We start from the raw sequence: 19,175 nt of genomic DNA, 5'->3' as shown, positions 1-19,175 counted from the left end.
GTGTGTGTGTGTGTGTGTGTGTGTGTGTGTGTGTGTGTGTGTGTGTGTGTGTGTGTGTGCGCGCGCGCACGTGCGTTATTTTCCTTTTAGCCTCCTGCCATCCTTCATTATGCACATAATATCTTGATGTTGTTGATTGTGGAGATTCATGTTCGAATAATCTGTGTGTTCAGGTTCGTGCGCACCATCCTGCCCTTCTCTCAAGAGTTCCAGAGGGACAAGCCACCCAATGCTCAGCCACAGTATCTGTACGGGTCAAAGGTCAGTAGATTGTTCTTTTATCAGCACTCACAGGGAACAGAAGGAAGATCTTTTCATTTTATGCTCTAGGATTCCATGAGTGGAGGGTTGTTTTTTATTGATTTCCTGGCAGGACTTGACTGACTCCTCTTCAGACCACATATTGAAGTCAAACATTCACTACATATTAGTTATATACATCCATAGAATATAGCTGGAAATGCAAAATGATGGGAAACAGTGTGTGAAACGTGCAAAATCTAAATGTATTACGAAAACTTTGAGATCAAAAAGTCCTTCATGAGAAACATTCAGTGGGACAATAGATATAATATATAATAATACAGACAAGATTAATTAATTAATATGTTTTCAGATCATTTATGTTTTATTTATTCATTTTTTGATTTAAATGGTTCCTTTGAAAACATTGTTGTTTCTCTTAAACCCAAATAGGATTTTATAAGTGGATGAAAATACTCAGTGACAATTCAGTGCGGGCAGAACAATGCTGTGATGACCTCAATCCAGTTGATTCATGCTGGCTCGCTGCCAGACAGCTTAGCGAGCGTCCTCAGCTCATGGTCTTGGGCAATTATGTGGCCAGTGGTCTGCGCTGAGTGGAGGGGGGGCTGCCTGATGGTGGCGTGTTTGGTGCTGTCCTCGCTGCTTCGGGGCGTGTAGAGGCGTCCAGATGTGGACATGTCTTGGAGGGTTGAGTTGGTCACCACTGGGCAGCCGTCTGCGGCCTGGACTTGGAGGGAGCAGATGGTGTGAAGACATCCCCACAACAGGATGCCGGCGATGACCAGGAGCAAGATGCAGCAGGTCAGCCAGACGCCCATGGCGAGCTCCCAGCCCGCTCTGTCATGACCTTCGCCGCTCTCGCTCAGAGTGCTGAACACCTGGCACTGCTCCCGCACCGGATTGGCGGCCTGACACGTCACGCACAAGAAGTAGGCGGTCTGGGGGAGGAGGTTGGCCAGGTGTGCGCTGGTCTGACTGACGGGGATGCGTTCCTCGTGCATGAAGCTCTTGCGCTTGTAGCCCATGAGGAGGCTGTTCCAGTTGGGGTCGTACATGACGCTGTAGAAGGTGTCCAGGCAACCGGGGTGCGATGGCCAGCTCACCCTGGCTGAGGTGGCAGAGATGTTGTAGACTGCAATCCCCATGAGGAGGCGTTGTAGAGTTGAGTTGATATGAGTGAAGTGTTTCCTCAGTTATTCCGCTCGTTGTCTGCTCACAATGTAAAAACGACCTGGAAAAGAAAGATGACGTTGACACAGAGTAAAACACCGACAGGAGAAAATTCAGATGATATGAAGTTATAATTTTGTCACAGCCATTTCTGATTTCTGTGTTTCTCATACACGGAGCTCCACCACTGACGAGTCATTAACTCACTGTGAAAGTCTGTTGATCTGGTGTTTGGAGTGATTACAGTGGATTACGACACATTTTCTGTCGTAATATCAAAAATATCAGAATCCTGCCTCAATTATAACTACATGTACAATCAGCTGCAATAAAACATGTAATTACTTCAGTCCTACACATCCTGCTCACACTACATCGTGTTAAACTGCCCACTCATCCCACACCCACATCATATGAAGCATGAATAGGGAACAAATATATATATTATAAGAGGGAGGAAGTGCAGCAGTGGGAGGGAGGTGAGCGTATGTACAGACTTTCAGCAAATTACATAATGCAGAATCGTTTGTGATCTGTGCTGTTAGTCACCTGTTACAGGACAGGTGATGATCTGCCAACCTTGAGCAGTTTAAACCCCCACCCCCACCCCGCCCACTGGTCAGTTTTGAATGGTTTGACCTTTGGTTTTAGCTTTTGATTTGAGCATTATTTATTATACTTATTGACTCTTTCCTTTCTGGCTTATAGAATACAAAATAAGAGCGTGATCTGGAGCTGAAACAGATGTCAGATGGAGGCAAAATAATCCTTCCAGATGTTACAGTTGCCCCAAAAGGAAAGGAAACAGATAGACAGTTCACATAAAAGCCCAAATTAGATCCTCAGTGTTGGACTATTTTTAATTGACATGGTATCAAATGCAGTGAAATGTAATTAAGTGTTCATTTAGCCTTTTACATTTTAAAATAATGCAGAGTAGATGTGGTGGGAACAAGGCACATTCAAATTACATGGTCTACTTAGGTTATTTTTGATCTTTAGTCTTTTCACACAGATAATCTTAAAAGAATAGTAGGTTTAACGTCAGTTTTGAAATATATAATTTTTAAAAAAATCTTTTAGAATTTGAGCTGTGACACATTTCACTTAACATGGCTCTGTGCCATAAAGACAAATAAGTGGTTATTCAATCAAAGCATGAAAGGAGGGAAGACTTACCGGGAACACAGTGCCAGCACGTGTTGGACATACCAAACTATAGAGCCTGAGGTGCTGGTTCAGATTATCCTGTTCTCTTGCAGTTCAGTCATATTAGTCATCCGGTCCCGTCAAGAGCTGCGACGCCGGGTGCTGCTGTGTAGGTTTTCAGTCTCAGGAGTGGACCAGAGATCGGTGCGTCCTTGCGTCTGCTGCTGCCACACTAGTGGGAGTGCTTTGATTAGAGCAGCAGCTTCAACTCTCTGCCGACAGGAGAGAGAGGGAGCTGCAAATCTCATGTGCTGGATGTTAGAAAAGGGTCATTATATCTATATTAAATCAAAAATGGTTGTAAATTTGGCTGGTCTCATATTATTTTCTCTTCTCGTTTTTTTACTTGCTAGTTTATCTAGTAAAATAGTAGAAATATTCATCATTAATTCCCCCTTGACCAGCACTTTGGTCCATGCCATGGTATTTTGAAAATGTAGTGGTGGGTTCTTGGGAGTGGAGTGGGGAGAGGAGGTTGAAATGCTCTTCCGTCGGTCCATCTGTCCAACTGTTTGTCTCACAACAACTGGTGTCCAGATTGTCATGAAATTTACGTTGGATATCGTTGGTCCCCGGAGGATGATTCCTAATGCTGCCAGTGATCCCCTGACCCTGGTGTTTCTATCCAGCACATGTTTTCAAATCTACAAAAAAAACGAAACAAAATCCAAGGGACAGAGTTTAGTATTTAGCAAATGTTAGCATGCTAACATGCTAAACTAAGAAGTTGAACATTCATAAAATCACCTATAAAACATCAATATGTAAACGTGTGTATTTGTAAATATGTGTGTTGGGAGAATGTTAGCATGCTGACATTAGCATTTAGCTTAAAGCTGGCTGTCACTAAGTAGAGCCTCACAGTGCTGCTAGCATGGCTGTAAATGTGTAGTTATTGGTTGTTGGACAATTCTCCTATTTTCAGACGCGCTAGTTGGAAGAATCTAAAAATGTCAGTTTTTCATTTTTAATACATTTCCAAAATTTTCTAAAATTCAGTTTTTGTTTAGTCATTGTGGGGTGAAGAGTGAAGATTGGAAAAATAATTTTTTAAGAATAAGGCTGCAACTAAAATGTGAGAAAAGTGAAAGGGTCTGAATGCACTGCAGTTCATTCTGCTAATACTTCATGTATTGTGGAGCTTCAGGCACTTTGCAGTCCAAGGGGATTTGAAGAGGAGTCAGGCTTTAAGTTATTTTTGTTTTTATGTTGTTTAATATACCGAAGATAACCTGTTAATGTGCCCTTGGCTATTAATGTGTTGAAAGTGTTCACTTTGACTCAGCTCTGCTGTTGATGTTAACACTCACACAGGAGCCCAGTTCACCTTCAGTACCCATTTGTTAATAATAAGGCATGGCCTTCATAGAAAAAATAATGACTTGTTTCCCATTTATCATTCAAGTGTTCACCCTCACCCCGATGCACTACGATGTTTATTCAAGTGTTGGAGCTCTGAGCTGAACTTTTTCCTGTCGTTTTCTGTCCCTCCTCTGAACGTAGACCTTGAACCTGGCGTACAGCAGCATATTTAGCTCCTACAGAAACTTCCTGGGTCCCCCGCACATCAAGGTCATGTGTCGACTGCTGGGCTACCAGGGCATTGCTGTGGTGATGGAGGAACTGCTGAAGGTTGTCAAAAGCCTGGTGAGTAGAACAGTGAGCAGTAACACTACGGGGAGGGGTCAATAGAGGTCGCTTTCTTTGTTGGTTGTGAACGTAATTGATGCCAAATCAACAGCAAAAGGGGAATTTGTGTTTTATGTGACTATACACTGCGGGTTGATACTCTGCTCCTCGTGTTTAGCTCCAGGGAACCATAATGCAGTATGTGAAGACCCTGATGGAGGTTATGCCCAAGATCTGCAGACTTCCCCGCCACGAGTATGGCTCCCCAGGTAGGTGAAAATCTAACCCCCTGCTTATTCTGCACTAATTGAAATTGATTGAATTGAAAAAGAAAAGATTGGGAATTTTTAAATTTCACTGGATGAACATGAATTTTACTTTCAGTTCTTAGAAATGAGTCTTACATATCTCTGTTAGCTGCAACAGTGATGCCTTTGATGGTGACATTTCACCTTCATTTTTGTTTCACGCTTGAATTTACTATTTAATTAGAATAACTACAGTTTGTGACTGGAAAAATAATTGGTCCAAAAACTGTCCTTTGGATGCTGGGAGTCAGGAAGTAACACAACAGTTGAAAGAACCAAGCTGTGCAGCAACTAACAATGAGCTATTTTAAACACTGTCACTGAAATGAACTCTTGTGAGGACGCCTGCTTCAGCAGATAAGACATCAAATCTACATGAAGTAACAGAACAAATACCAAAGTTTATACTTCCGACTGTCAACTCTTTTCATAGCTCCTCAGCGCAGTGAGGAAATGCAGCAGAACAGAGGGAAGAAGAAATCACTGAAATCATACCTGCCATTAACATGAGTCACGAGTGAGCACTACATGCAAATGAACACGTGCATCATTTGTGTTTGCATTTCCATTTACTCATGCAGCAGAAGCTTTTATCCAAAGCCACTTACAAAGAGGGACAACACTAAAGCTTCAGTGCAGCAGGAGAGCTCGGTGTAGGCACCAAGTAGTAGAAGTTCCCAGACAGTGCACAGTAAGAGTCATTTACAAATGTTTGGGTGTCCCGGTGGCTCACCTGGTGGAGTCTGTACCACGAAGGCTTAGTCCCAACCGCAGCGGCCCGGGTTCCTGATAGGATTGTTCCACCATCAGGGAACCACAGACCAGAACAGTCTGGACTGAGACGGTCGTGTGTGCAGGGCTGACGATGCCTGACCACATTCCTTAGAGGAACACAGTGGCTGAAAGACTGAGTTCCAGTGGATGGTGCAGACCCAGAAGTCACCCTGAAGGCAGCATCAGTGACTTGGATTTGATTCAAGTAGACATGAATAGCCAGTGGTGGTTGATGAGCAGCGAAGTGACGTGTGCCCTTTTATGCTGATCGAAAAACCAGATGTGCCGCCACATTCTGCAACATCTGCAAGAGTTTCAGTGTGCGTGAAGGGACTCTCGCCAGAAGGACATTCCACTGGTTCGAGGCGAGAGAGATAACCACGGCCTGAACCGAAAGCAAAGACCAAATGTGTTGTTATTTCTATCCAGTCAGACTATGACAGACAGGTTCATTGTCAATGAGAGAGAGAAGGGGGATGAAATAAGATTTTAGCCATTTGAAATAGAAAAAGGAAATTAATAAGTGGCAGTCAGTGTTAATGTTGTGACCGGTCAGCACAAATCAATGTGTGTAAAACACTGTGAGAAGTGTCAAAATATTTTCAGTTCACTGTGGAATTGCGGCGTCAGTAGAGTAGGCGGTCCTTCAGCGTGGCCCGGGACACATTTGCGTTCACACTGCTGAAAGAGTGTGGACAGCTCTGAATGTGGTCTGAGTGATCGGACCTCAATGCATCATGGGTGCGTACTGTACTTACAGCCGTCCACTCTCTATCCGTCAGATCACCTGAGATTCATGTTAGTGGCAGGTGTGTGTGAACGGCGCCTCAGTTCAAATGTCTGGGGGATGAATGGGAAGAAGCTGCTGCTGTGATGGATGGTTGAAGACTGACTGATTGGTGGATATGTGATAATGTGGCAGGTGAGATAATTAAGACGTATTTCTTTCCAGGTATCCTGGAGTTCTTCCACCACCAGCTGAAGGACATCGTGGAGTACGCGGAGCTCAAGACGGTGTGTTTCCAGAACCTGAGGGAAGTGGGCAACGCCATGCTGTTCTGTCTGCTGAGCGAGCAGAGTCTGGTACGCATCACATCATGATCAGGAAAAATGTTTCTTTTCTGCTACTTCAGGATGCAGTGACTTTTGACTTTTATTGTATCCTCCTTCCAGTCACAAGAGGAAGTCTGTGATTTGCTGCATGCTGCACCTTTCCAAAACATTCTTCCCAGAGTCCATGTCAAAGGTAAATACAAGAAAGGATCTACAGTTCAGTTCATTTACAAGTGGAAAAGTCTCTCTGGTGTTTTGAGTTAAAGAATAAAGCCAGTGTTACTGAACTAGTTAGTATGATGCACTCAAAGGCCGAGTGAAAGGGGGGGGGGGGGGGGGGGGGGGGATTGTTGATTTCAGGAAGTTAAAGAAACTGTCAGACATGGTTCCTCCCTGTGGAGGAGGATCTGAAGCTCTGATGAAGTGATGCTTCATAAATGTCTCAGAAGGAGAAGTAAATGAGTGAATGGTGAATTGGTTTTGGTCTTTTTGGGGTTTTGTTGACTACGAACAAATAAAAACAGGATCACATCACAGGACTCATCTGTTGTGCTTTTCTCGTCCTCCCCGTGCAGAGGGGGAACGTCTGGACGCCAAGATGAAGCGCTTGGAAGCCAAATACACAGCACTGCATATGGTTCCACTGATAGAGCGACTCGGCACCCCACAGGTACGGCCAGTCCAAATAAGGCAGCGCAGGAAGCTGTCATCACACGCCCCAGATGTTTTTCTGTTGAATAAAACAGCTCTGTGTGTCGCTGTGACGTGAATCCTCCCGCTTCGCTTCTCTTTCAGCAAATAGCCATCGCTCGCGAGGGCGACCTTCTGACCAAAGAGAGGCTGTGCTGTGGTTTGTCCATGTTCGAAGTCATCCTCACGCGCGTGCGAGGCTTCCTAGATGACCCCATCTGGCGCGGGCCGCTGCCCAGCAACGGTGTGATGCATGTGGACGAGTGTGTGGAGTTCCACCGTCTCTGGAGTGCCATGCAGTTTGTGTACTGCATCCCTGTGGGAGCCCATGAGTTCACAGTAGAGTGAGTGCAGCAGCGCACACATCTGTATCACACCCTTGCAGCACACATGATGTGAAGCATCTCGTCTGTATCGACGCCTCGTTCCTGTTTTTTCAGGCAGTGCTTCGGAGACGGCCTCCACTGGGCGGGCTGCATGATCATCGCCCTGCTGGGACAGCAGAGACGCTTCGACATCCTCGACTTCAGCTACCACCTCCTGAAGGTGCAGAAACACGACGGCAAAGACGAGGTCATCAAGAGTGTGGTAAGAGTTAACATCACGTGACAGGCTTCACATAAAGCACCCAGATAATTGTCAGGAACCTCTTATTTCAGTCACTTCTTTTGGTGGACAGCACATTGACACATCATCAGCTTTACTTTGAACTTCTATAATGAGGATTTCATCTCAGAGATGAACCATAGGTTTTTCTTTTGACTGTAAAGCTGAAAAACCCTCCCTGCTGTGAACATGTTGCTCTGTGCTTTAGTTAACCATCAACCTTCGCCTGGCGAAACCTTAAAAACTACAGTAATGTATCAGGAGTTAGTGAAAAACTGCCATCAACCGAACATGAACAGGGTTCACACAGGTCACAGAAAAAAAGGAGGCCTTGGAAGTTTTGTAAGATAAATATAACATTAGGAAACGCCCTTGAAAAAAGGAAGTAATTGAATTGGATATTTAAGGAGGAAGATAAAGATTTCAACATTTTGAGAAATACACTGACCGCTCTCATGTTTGAACGTTAAATATGAAGCTATTGAGCCGGGAAATAGCATATATAGCTAATATAATAATAGCATAAAACCCCAACTTCTCATTTTTAACCTTTTTTTGACAGATGAAACTAAACAAGTTATAACATGTTATTTAGTGAGTTTTAGACTCACTGGCCCTCATTTATCAATCTTGCGTGAAAACAGGCGCAGATCTGAGCGCAGAATTGGTCGTACGATAAGGTCAAACATGGAGAGAAGAGTTACTGGCAAAAAACGAAACTTTTCAGAGATGGAGATTCGACATCCTGACATCCGAGGTGGCGCAAAATAAGGATGTGCTTTTTGGCAGTCTGAAACGTGGGATCACAGGAGCGCATAAAACCGCTGTGTGGAAGAGGGTAACGGAGATGAGTTTGGCTCTGCAGTGCCCCCTCCTGCAGCCGCGCGCCAACACAGCTGTTTTGAAAAATAAAAGAATCGTGTTTTTTTATCTTGTTTTATTCGTTTTAAGAATCCGTTTTGATCTGTTCTAAATATGTGACTGTTTATGCTGAGGTTTGTTTAATAATTATTTTCTGCAACGCAAATCCAGACTCAGATTTGTGTACACGAGCTCAGACCTGACGTGAGATCTGATCGAAGTTTCCGGTCACGTCCAAATTGATAAATGCCGAAGCTTGCGTGGAAATGGTCGTACGCACGGTTGAGGGCCAATGTTAGCAAGATTTTCTTACCTGGAGACAGAGCCGGGCTGTTTCCATTGTTTTTCTGCTAAGCTAAGCTAAGCAGCTTTTGGTTTAGCTTCATCTTAAACAGGTAGACATGAGTAGTATCAATCCTGTCATGTAACTCCCAGCAAGAGAAAATGTGTACTTTACAAATAGTTGAAATGAAGCATCATAGGACACCGACCAACACCTGAGAGATGATCTCCCAAATCTTTACAGAAAGACTGAACAAGTACAAAGATCATTTTCTTCTTGTGTCTTCATGTTTTCCTGTAGCCACTGAAGAAAATGGTTGACAGAATCCGCAAGTTCCAAGTCCTCAACAACGAGATCTTTGCCATCCTGAACAAGTACATGAAGTCCGGAGACGGAGAGAACATGCCGGTGGAACACGTCCGATGCTTCCAACCACCGATACACCAGTCGCTGGCCAGCAGCTGAAACCCTGCACCAGCATGAAGTTCCAAACACTGCCACCATTACCAGACCAGCTAGAATTATTCCTCCTTATTTACTTTAGGTCTTCAGTAGCGAAGGACCGTTAAATGTAAGGAAGTTGGGCCACTTTGTATTTGTATTCACTTGTGCCTTATCAGAAATGATAGATATTTCCCCTTTTATGGATGAACTATCCTTTGTTTTATACTTGCAGAAAGCTATAGAGGGAAATTAGTTTTATCAGGTAAATATTTAAGGGTTTGCAGTGGTGGATTATTAAGGGTGAGCAGTTACCTATTTTAAGTGGGGGTGAAAGTAAATTTGTATTTTCTATACTGTTGAACATGCATGCTAAACAGTTTAAAAAGGAAATTGAAAAGTAACTCATACTCATGTTAAGCATTTATTCATTGTGCCTTGTGTTTCAAATGTTTTAATCATTTTAATTCAATAAATATGTAACAAATCTGTTGGTTCGTCTCGAGAGCTTTTCATGTAAACACTACAAAAAAAAAGTTCAGAATGACTCCCAACAAAAACTGTTGTTACCTTCAAGTATCACGAAAACTCAAATCATAGTGAACGTCCTCTTAACTGCAGTCATCGTCAGCAGGACCTCATATAGAAGATATATTAAAACCTCCTGATTTATAGAAAGTAATTCATTACATGAATATGCATGTACATATAACAAAACATTTCTTTTAAAAAAACTCATATTTACAGCGCTACAGAGGAATGAAATTAAGTTTTAACTGTAACTGAATATGAGCAGGTCATATTCTGAGTAAAAGTAAGGCAAATTAAAGCATTAAATACAATCCACTGGTCTGTCCAAGTCACTTCTCCCCATACAGCTGATTGTCTTGTTCTTACACAACAATGCCACGATTGGTCAGTCAGTCGGGGGCTGGGGAAAAAAAAGAAAAAAAGTTCCTTAATGATCCAATGAGGAAGTCATTGCCCCGTTCCTTCTGGAGATGCTGTCGAAAGGCAAACCCATTTCTCTGTCCTCCACGTCCCCAGTGGACTCGTTATGCAGCAGTTCGTACGTGCTGTGGGAAGTCATGCCATTGGCTGCAGGGAACGCCCGTTCTTCCTTCCTCATGGACACGGCGAGAGTAGCCAAGCTCACGCTGATGTCTTTGAAGGCGTGGAGCAGGAAGATGCCCACGATGATTGTGAGGAAGCCACTGAGGGTGCCGATCACGTCGTCGGTGCCCATGTGCTCCCACTCCTTGAAGAGGATGGCGGAGCAGGTGAGCACAGACGTGGTGAAGAACACGTAATAGATGGGAGTCACCAGGGAGGTGTTGAATATGTCCAGAGCTTTGTTCAAGTAGTTGATCTGTGTGCTCACACAGGCCACCAGACCCAGAAGCAGGAACCATGCCAGCGGGTTCCTCACAACATTCTTCCCAGAGATCGCTTCCTTTATGGCGATGCCAAGTCCTTTGACACAGGACACCGACAGCGCCCCGATTACTGAGCAGATGGTGATGTACACGAGGATGTTGGTCTGACCGTGACGGGGACCCACAACAAATATGAAGATGATGGCCACGATGATGACGAGAGTGGCAAAGATGAAAAACCCTTGGGGGGGGGGGGGAAGAGAGAGAGAAAAGGCGTTAAGTTGGATTAAAAATGAATTGAAAGAAATAAAACATGGACATAGTCTTTAGTCTTGAATCAAGAAAAGGGGGCGTTGATATGAGTAACAAAGCATATAAAAGCTTTTAAGCACAATCTGTTCTGTACAGGGACGTTTGGAACCAAATTCTGAAAATGTGTCTACTTGTTTTTCTACAGTCTAAAGTAGGAAATTGTAGGTAAGTGGATGTTGTTGGTATTTGATGTGTGATTCTTTCATACATCAACCATTCAAGCGTCCTCGTCTGACATCAGACTTGAAGAGAATAAGGCGTTGGCACAGTAAACGATAACAACGACACGGCAGCAGGAAGTGCAGGTGTAGCAACAACAAAAAAACAACAAACAAACAAACACAGCAAGTCTTGTGCGTGGAAATATTTAGTATTTGAAGCAAATCATCAGGGCGGGCCTGTACGTGCACACGGCGCCAAGAAACACCTTGGACCTATCTAAGCAGCTCAAAGACGGACATCCACATCTCAACACAGAATTCAGGGACAGAGAGTTTCGGTTGTGAACTTTATATCAACAACATGTCGTCAAGAAGCAACGCTCCCCACGCACGCACGCACGCACGCTAAAGTTATCTGGTTTAGGCTAACACCGCGACAGCTCATAACCAGAGCTGGGTGCTCAAGTCAGTAGGCGACAGTCTTCACTTCAGTCAAAACGCAACACATTTTATTTTCACACCATGACTACTGCTTTAACACCTTCTGTGTGTGTGTGTGTGTGTGTGTGTGTGTGTGTGTGTGTGTGTGTGTGTGTGTGTGTGTGTGTGTGTGTGTGTGTGTGTGTGTGTGTGTGTGTGTGTGTGTTTGCTGTGGTATTGAATGTGGTGCAGACAATCATTGAATGTCATTGGTATTGGTGCCTGTTATCGTGACATCTGTAGCTCTGTACCTGGGTCGACCAGCTTCCTGGCCATGTGGTCGAGGCTGCTGATCTCTTCCTCTTGCGGTGCGTGAATCACCATTGTGGTGGAGCCCAGGATGCTGAGCATGCAGCCGAGCTTCCCATGCAGGTTCAGCCGCTCCGTCAGGAAGTACGACGACAGCACCGCGCTGCAATATGATATTTTCTATCAGTCACAGAGACTCAACTCCAGAAAATCCATTTACAAACGAGAAGAAAACTGTCCAATTCATGCAGCGGGTTGTCTGTACCTCACAAGCACACTGAGGGCTCCCAGTGGGGTGACCAGAGTCGCAGGAGCGAAGGCATATGCTGCGAAATTGGCTGCTTCACCGGCCCCCACTGCAAAGGATTAAGGCATCACATTAAATATGAAAAGGATAAATATGTTGTAGATGAAGGCAGATACAGACGTGCTGTCTGAGGCTTACAACAAGTACAAATACAACGATAGTTTGCATGTCTGCACTGGTTTGGTTATTTGCAGGTTAATGGCAGTCTAGGTTAACACTTGGTTATGGTCGGTTGTAAATTTATTTTAGACATCAAGGTTAGTTAAAATGGTTTCAACGGCTTGTCAGTGACATATTTCAATAAATAGTGAGGACCTTCTACACATGGAAAACACTCATTTAAAAGGTCCAGATTATTATAACAGTTACATGTAACCAAGAAGTCTGAAAAACCTGTTTTGAACCAACTTTATTCCAGTTTTAATTTCAACATATACACATGATTTCACCTGCGAATCACCACGTCCAGGCTAAACAGGCGTGTATCTGATTACATGTTTAACTGCAGAGAGTCATCACTTACTTGATAATAAACCAGCCCACCATAGCCACTCCTTTAGATATGCATGACCACCCTGGCCTGAAGCGGAAAAAATAAATATTTCAGAACGTGTGATCCTATTCGTTTAAATAAAACTTGCATGTAAGCAAAACTTGAATGATGTAATCCTGACTGCACTTCATGCATTTCTGTTGGATCTGAGCAGAAGGACAAGTGAAATAATGAAGTTAATGATTACTAGGTGTTAAGCGTGTCCTGTTGACTCACTCACTAACGCACACAAACACACACCCTTCACAGGTGAGCAGAACCAGGTGAGCCTGAAAAGTAGCATCGTCTGGTATGTTAATTGTCAGTCCCCACTGGTTTGACTTCTCAGTTTGCTTTCTTTGTTGCACAAGTACACCAGGGAGTGTCAAAACTCAACTGACAAAGTTGGGCAACTTACTTCTTGATGTTAGCGTCGCTGTTATGTGCATTAGACACTCAGAAAAGATCCATACCTGCCCGCATAGACCCCTTCCTCGCCAGCCTCAGAAGTCCTTTCTTCTTGAGGATAAAACTGCCTCCGATGAAGATGCTGGAGCTGATGGCCAATCCCAGACCGATGTAAAAGTCATACTTCCCCCTGTCCTGACCCATAGTAAGGCTGGATGTGTTGAAGTGATCTGTCACATTTACGACCAAACAGTGTAGATGATGAGCAAGAGTGCAGTTGTGGCCAGCCCAGACACCTGAGAGCAGAGCACATGGGAGATAACAGGGCATTAAACAAGCTGCTGTTATTAAGTTACTAAAGGTCGGACATTAACACCCATCATCACCGCAGCAGTGAAGACCTACCGTCTCCACAGGTGACAGTACAAACAGGAAAACCATCATTTAATGGGTGGGTAGAATCCATCAGTCACTGCACACCTAAAATTATCTGCTGTCACCATGAGCTCACACTGAGGTGACTGTTGAGAAGCCAACCGGTTGTCTGGGTGTTGAGCAAAAACCAGCTGCTATGTAAGTATTGTTCTTGCAAGACACAGGAATTCAGGAAGTGACACGGAGGTTAAAATCCTCACCTGGGCGCGCTAGGTGCAGCTCCTCAACGAGCTAGCCTGAAGTCGCCCTTTCACAGGGTCTGGTTTGATAAGTACCGGGCTAATCTGGGCAACCACTTCGACCGCAGCGGGCACAGCAGCACCGCCGCCTTATGTTCAGATCGTTTTTACAAGTATTTAACTGCTAGCATAGGCTATCCCTCGTTAGCCACGTTAGCTTACATTAGCGAGCTGAGCTAGCTAGCTAGCTAGCTGGTTGGTCTCGCGGAGTCAGTTAGCAAGAATCCGAGTGTGAGTTGGTGGTCGGGTTTTTTGAGAAGTCACAGTGAGAGTTAAATACCTGTCCCAACGGCGGCTGGTAACCCCCCCTCCCCCGCCAACAAGAAGAGAGTGGCAGCAGCTAGGGGTTGGCTAACAGCTAGCCTCGTTTCCTGGCTCGGTGGCTAACCATCGCATACCGCTCTCCGTCTCCTCACACTCAGCCAGCGCCGACACCGCTTCACGACTGCCGCACTGCGAGCCTCTTCTTCCGCTTATGACCGGGGATGTGGCCACTGAACCGTGTGCCCTCCGCAGGCTGAAGTCCGGAACCACACAGATAATGTTGCTCTCCCAAGTCAAAGTCGACACGTGATTGTATTTTATCACCATAGAGTCTTTACACACCATCAATTATATATATAAAAAAAAAATAATAATAATATTTGAAAAAACTAAAAATATACATAACTAATAATAGAGACTATAGCATCATGGCAACCATTAAACTTACTAGTTTCATGATATGTGTCTGTTTTATGAAATGAATTGGAGGAAACATTTTATTTTTATTGTTTGTTTTCTAATAGTTTATTTTTTTTATAGTTATGTATTTTATAGTTTTATCATTGGAGGAAACAGGAGATTTCAATTCATAATTTATCTATGAATAATTCCATAGAACTGAAATGACCAATTAATCAATTATTTGTTTGCCAGAAAATTAATTGATAACTAATATATTTTAATAATCGATACATTATTCCAATGATTTTTTTCAAGCAAAAATGTCAAACAATCTCAGATGTCAGCTTTTCCAATGTGAAGATTTTCTTATTTTCCAGTGATAGTGAGTGAAATACATGGCAGTTGTGGGCTGTTGGTCACATAAAGCGACACATCAGACATTCAATCTGTAAACAAAGTGATGAATCAACTGGGCAAATAGCTGTCAATAAAAATAGTTGCAGGCTAATCTCCAACATCTATAGAGACGAATGATGTCGAAGGTATTTACGTCTGTTCCCTCCCCTAGAAACCTGACGGTGCGGTACAGATTCAAGGCAATAATTGCCTGATGATGGAAAAAGATGTTTTACACGTGATGCTGACATGCAACTAGTTTGATTTATTTTTATTATTCAAGCAATTCAACCAAACGCTAACCGTAGAGCTTGTAAAGACAGTGACTTGTCAGTGCCAGCACAGCAGTTGCAAGTTTATGTTGCACTGCCAAGTCACTAGGCATCACCGTTAAAACCATCTCTGACACACACAGTAGCAGAAATGAGAGTGAACATTTTTATGATGTAAATAAATAATTCATAATCTAAACAACGTCTGAATTACACAAACATAACACGTGGCCACACGTTTAATATCACCAGAAAACAATTAGTGGCTGCAGAACAATAGTTTCTATTTGGTATATCAGCTTTACAAATCCATCCATTTGACAAAACACTCCGCCACTGTTGATACTCACCGTCTGTACAACCCCTGCACTAAACAGGCTGCTTCTGAAATTTCACTGAATAATTCACAGGCACACTGAATAAGTCAAAGTGCAGGTGATTCTACGCTCAGACAGTCTGGCCTGGGGAGAAAGGAGCATTTAACAAACCTCTTAAAGACTTGAATTATTTGTAGTTGTTCAGTTGTTTGGTAAGCCTCCGTCTAACCGTTTAAAATTAGTAAAAATGTGCAAATTGACAAATGAACTGTTGGTCCCTGGGCCGTGTTTGAGTTTGCCTTTAGAAGCTCACCTGAAGGGCAATAACAAACTTCATGAAGATCAGTTGCATCATAATAATGAAATTAAAACAGGAATGATTATCTAGAAAACAATTATGCATTTAACAGTCAGTGGTATTTGGAGATTACACAATAACTGAGAGAAGATTCAAGTATAATTTTAGGTGAAACTAGTTATGAATACACTGTAGTGTCGGTCATTGAAACTGGAGTTAACAAGGTACAAAACAAGTGTAGACTGTTAATAAGAAATACAATATGGCACAAAAGTCTCAATCAGTCTGTCTTTTCCCGCGCTTCCTTCTTCTTCCAGGTTACCAAAGCCTCCTGGGAAATGCGCAGTAAAACGACCCCGACACACACTGTCGTTAAACCGCAAAGCATGGCGAGGGTGTCGGTCAGAGTTAGCGCAGTCCACTCTTTGAAGAGAAGAGCGGAGGCGAGAATCACGGTGGAGGTGAACGTCACGTAGTATATGGCTTCAAACATGTTGGAGCTGAAACACTCCAAGGCCTTATTGATGAAGAAGAACTGTATGAGGATGCTGACGGCCAGCGTCCCCAGCAAGCCCAGGAAGAGAACCAGAGCTCTGCCGCTCGGCGGCCCCTCGCCAAAAACGTCTTGGGCTGCCAGGCCGAGTCCTTTGCTGCTCGGGACGGTGAAGCTTCCCAGAAGGGAACAAATGGCGACGTACACCATGATGTTTGATTTACCGTGAGCTGGAGCGATCCGCACGATTAGAGTGACCAGAAGCAGGACCACGAGGAGGGCGTACACCACAAACACTGCAGGATGACAAAGTACATTTTAGTTGTCTTCAGTGGTAATGTCATCATAGTGTCTGTTCTTGCCAAGAAAAAGAATTTAAATGAAGAAGTTGATAATAACTGGATTGCACATTGACTAATTGGCTCTCCTCACTGGGCTGCTTTCACCTCTACGCAGTACTTCATCCATTTAAAAAACACATTTATCAATTACTAGAGTAAATAAAAGGCAACAAAAAAAAAATCAGACAGACTTGATGTAAACGTCACCTGGGTCTGACAGCCTCTCCTCCAGCTCCAGTCTCGACGTTACAGCCTCCGATTTAGGGGCATGAATGACGAGCACAACAGAGCCGCAGCAACATAACACACAGCCCAGCTTCCCCAGGATGTTCAGATGCTCCTTCAAGATCCAAGAGGCCAGCACAGCCCTGCATCACACACACACAGCATCTTGTTACACACACACACACACACACACACACACACACACACAGGACAACTCACAGAATCCACTGTATTTACAACTGCACTTTGTGATGGCTGATGGTGATGATACAAAGATCATTTACTCAACCTGAAACTGGTTTCTGCAGTTTTCACTAGATTAAAAAAAGACCCTTTTAACACCATGTAAAATACAATTTAATACTTTTCCTGTAATATCCACCAAAGAAAGACAAAAAACCAGCAGGGATAATTAGATCTACATTTATATAACATTTTTGTCACTACTTCAAAACTCTATGTAGGAATAATTACCAGCTATTTATAATGAATCATTTAGTGTGACCTGGACTGGAGTCAGTGTCAGGAAATGGATGGATTAACCAATTAAAAAAATATTTAATTAAATTCATGTTTGTTTTTGCTAAAATCAGCAATTGGGTGGTAAGTGGACCTCTATAAAAAAAAATGAGTGGACAGCCTCCTGTGTAATATTAAAATATATTATTATTAAATTGAATTTAGAGTAAAACAGAACAAAAACTGACCAAAACTTTTGAATTAACTTGAAACAATAAATTGACTAATCAGTTACTCTATCTATCAGAAAGTTATATCAAACATTTTGCTGATCAAGTAATCGTCATTTTCAAAGCTAAAACGCAAAGTATTTACTGGTTACAGCCTCTAAAATGTGCAGATTTTATGTTTTTCTTTGTCATATATAATAATAATGAACTATCTTTGTGTTTTGGATTGTTTGTTGGATAAAACGGTATTTTTCTACTTTCTGACAATCTACACAAAATGATGTAATGATGATATAATTAACTGATGATGAAAATAATCCCCGCACTGCAGCCTTACATGACGTTACACAGCCTGAGGTCTCAGTCCTGCCAGCTGTCAGCTACGACTCTGAGATAAGGACAAATCTCACTGGCATTTCCTCATTGACAAAAAAAACATCACCACCATCACCTGAGCTGTTATTACTCACGGAAGTCAGGTGAACTTTGGATGCACGGTGCAGGTGGGGCCTAAAGCACATGTGACTGAGTACAATGAAAATGAGTAAAGCTGCAGTGTGTTGCTGTGTAGACACTCTGTCTCTGGATTGGTCAAACAATATCACAATGTCCAGGTAAATAAGTAAATAATAATAATACATTTTTAAAAAAAAAGAAAAAAAGAAAGAAGTAAGAATCCTTTTCTGTGTTGGATTTACCCAAATAAAACTCCAAGGGCTCCCAGTGGTGTAACTATCACAGCAGGGGCCACGTTGTACGCCAGGAAGTTCCCAATCTGACCAATAACCACTGATGAAGTTAAATTTAACAAAAAGAAAAAGTGTGTCAGAACATTTGATGGAAAACAGTGAAGTAAGAGACTCAGAATGGGAGTTGTGTGTATTCAGGGTCGACAGGTGGCGCTATACTCACTGGACATTGTGCCGCTCCACCACACCACATCTCTGAGGTACGAGCCTCCTGAAGGAAACACAGTCAACAGTTTAGTTTGTGTGAATCACATGATGTTGTTTCTTTATGGCTTTCTGCCCGTGTTTGTGCTGGTAGAGACCAGATTATGTTCGTCTGCTTTATCTGCTGTTTCAGTCTACCTCTGTCGCGGGAGCGTAATATTCCCTTTTTCTGAAGCACAAATGTCGAGCCATTGATGAAACTTGATATTACAGCTATTAATATTCCGGCAACTGGAGGCGAAATACCGCTTGGTTCCGAGTCAAAAGCCATTACTATGGCCGTTTTGCATTTGGGTTGACTGGACAACACTGTTCACTTTGGTAGGTTGAGTTGCGAGTGAGGTAGTGCGCATGCGCAGATCCCTCCAGCACCCGGCTGCACCGTCCCACCCATGGACATAATGTCTGCGGTCGCACCGCTTCTCCTTATTCCAACAGTGAAGAGACAATTCAGCAGTTGAGATTCAGACACAAGAAACATGTTTTCTTCCATCTCTGAAATTTCACAGTCACAGAAAATATATTATTGTAATAAAACTATTACCACTGTTCATAGAAAAAGATTCCATAGATAGATAGATAGATACTTTATTCTATAGGAGAAATTCAGGATTTATTTCATTTGTTTATCATTTGTGTGCACATAAAACAAAATGTTGTTAGAATATTATTAAATTAAATTACGGGTTTATAGGTCACTGTTGTTGTTTGGGTTCTTCTGCCATTGTTCTCTTG

At 43.0% G+C, this 19,175-nt stretch overlaps 4 protein-coding genes across 7 annotated transcripts in view; 1 reads left to right on the top strand and 3 right to left on the bottom strand.

Annotated features, from left to right (window-relative positions):
- The window catches only part of cyfip1 (cytoplasmic FMR1 interacting protein 1), a 30,930-nt gene extending 21,148 nt beyond the window's left edge, over positions 1–9,782 (top strand). For both annotated transcript variants that reach the window (XM_056378153.1, XM_056378152.1), the window contains exons 23-31: positions 174–261; positions 4,150–4,293; positions 4,454–4,544; positions 6,310–6,440; positions 6,531–6,603; positions 6,986–7,080; positions 7,206–7,444; positions 7,541–7,688; positions 9,151–9,782. In XM_056378153.1, the coding sequence (XP_056234128.1) occupies positions 174–261; positions 4,150–4,293; positions 4,454–4,544; positions 6,310–6,440; positions 6,531–6,603; positions 6,986–7,080; positions 7,206–7,444; positions 7,541–7,688; positions 9,151–9,315 (1,174 nt within the window). In that variant the 3' untranslated portion in view covers positions 9,316–9,782. The remainder of the gene's footprint in view (positions 1–173; positions 262–4,149; positions 4,294–4,453; positions 4,545–6,309; positions 6,441–6,530; positions 6,604–6,985; positions 7,081–7,205; positions 7,445–7,540; positions 7,689–9,150) is intronic.
- Positions 272–4,143, bottom strand: LOC130170647 (fibronectin type III domain-containing protein 9). Its single transcript, XM_056378157.1, has 2 exons — positions 2,617–4,143; positions 272–1,498 (listed from the first exon to the last, which is right to left on the bottom strand). Exon 2 carries the CDS (start codon positions 1,410–1,412, stop codon positions 777–779), a length of 636 nt encoding a protein of 211 aa, XP_056234132.1. The 5' UTR covers positions 1,413–1,498; positions 2,617–4,143; the 3' UTR covers positions 272–776.
- On the bottom strand, positions 9,730–14,295 carry nipa2 (NIPA magnesium transporter 2). Of its 3 annotated transcripts, none has more exons than XM_056378155.1 (6): positions 14,071–14,295; positions 13,182–13,412; positions 12,700–12,756; positions 12,135–12,225; positions 11,872–12,032; positions 9,730–10,908 (listed from the first exon to the last, which is right to left on the bottom strand). In XM_056378155.1, the coding sequence occupies exons 2-6, from the start codon at positions 13,318–13,320 to the stop codon at positions 10,250–10,252; spliced, it is 1,107 nt and encodes a 368-aa protein (XP_056234130.1). In that variant the 5' UTR covers positions 13,321–13,412; positions 14,071–14,295; the 3' UTR covers positions 9,730–10,249. The 3 variants fall into 3 exon arrangements, with proteins under 3 accessions (XP_056234130.1, XP_056234131.1, XP_056234129.1); XM_056378156.1 differs by lacking the exon at positions 14,071–14,295 and adding an exon at positions 13,752–13,996; XM_056378154.1 differs by lacking the exon at positions 14,071–14,295 and adding an exon at positions 13,522–13,655.
- An 813-nt stretch (positions 14,296–15,108) lies between these two features.
- Positions 15,109–18,796, bottom strand: nipa1 (NIPA magnesium transporter 1). The gene is made up of 5 exons (XM_056377683.1): positions 18,579–18,796; positions 18,400–18,447; positions 18,186–18,276; positions 16,781–16,941; positions 15,109–16,528 (listed from the first exon to the last, which is right to left on the bottom strand). The coding sequence occupies exons 1-5, from the start codon at positions 18,709–18,711 to the stop codon at positions 16,020–16,022; spliced, it is 942 nt and encodes a 313-aa protein (XP_056233658.1). The 5' UTR covers positions 18,712–18,796; the 3' UTR covers positions 15,109–16,019.
- Between the last annotated feature and the right edge of the window lie 379 nt (positions 18,797–19,175).

The sequence above is a fragment of the Seriola aureovittata genome, chromosome 6, assembly GCF_021018895.1.
Source record: "Seriola aureovittata isolate HTS-2021-v1 ecotype China chromosome 6, ASM2101889v1, whole genome shotgun sequence".
NCBI classification, from domain to species: Eukaryota; Metazoa; Chordata; class Actinopteri; order Carangiformes; family Carangidae; genus Seriola; species Seriola aureovittata.
Note: the sequence above shows the minus strand (reverse complement) of the source record. Positions and strands in the feature narration are given on the sequence as shown.

Bases quoted from the DNA above. Each gene is read 5' to 3' on its own strand.
- nipa2 (XM_056378154.1), bottom strand. From the start codon at position 13,582: ATGGATTCTACCCACCCATTAAATGATGGTTTTCCTGTTTGTACTGTC. The intron at 13,413-13,521 runs GTAGGTCTTCAC...CTCTGCTCTCAG, and splicing joins TACTGTCACCTGTGGAGACG to GTGTCTGGGCTGGCCACAAC. The intron at 12,757-13,181 runs GTATGGATCTTT...TTTCCGCTTCAG, and splicing joins GAAGGGGTCTATGCGGGCAG to GCCAGGGTGGTCATGCATAT.
- LOC130170647 (XM_056378157.1), bottom strand. From the start codon at position 1,412: ATGGGGATTGCAGTCTACAACATCTCTGCCACCTCAGCCAGGGTGAGC.
- nipa1 (XM_056377683.1), bottom strand. From the start codon at position 18,711: ATGGCTTTTGACTCGGAACCAAGCGGTATTTCGCCTCCAGTTGCCGGA. The intron at 18,448-18,578 runs GTAGACTGAAAC...TGTTTCCTTCAG, and splicing joins ATTACGCTCCCGCGACAGAG to GAGGCTCGTACCTCAGAGAT. The intron at 18,277-18,399 runs GTGAGTATAGCG...TAACTTCATCAG, and splicing joins GTGGAGCGGCACAATGTCCA to TGGTTATTGGTCAGATTGGG.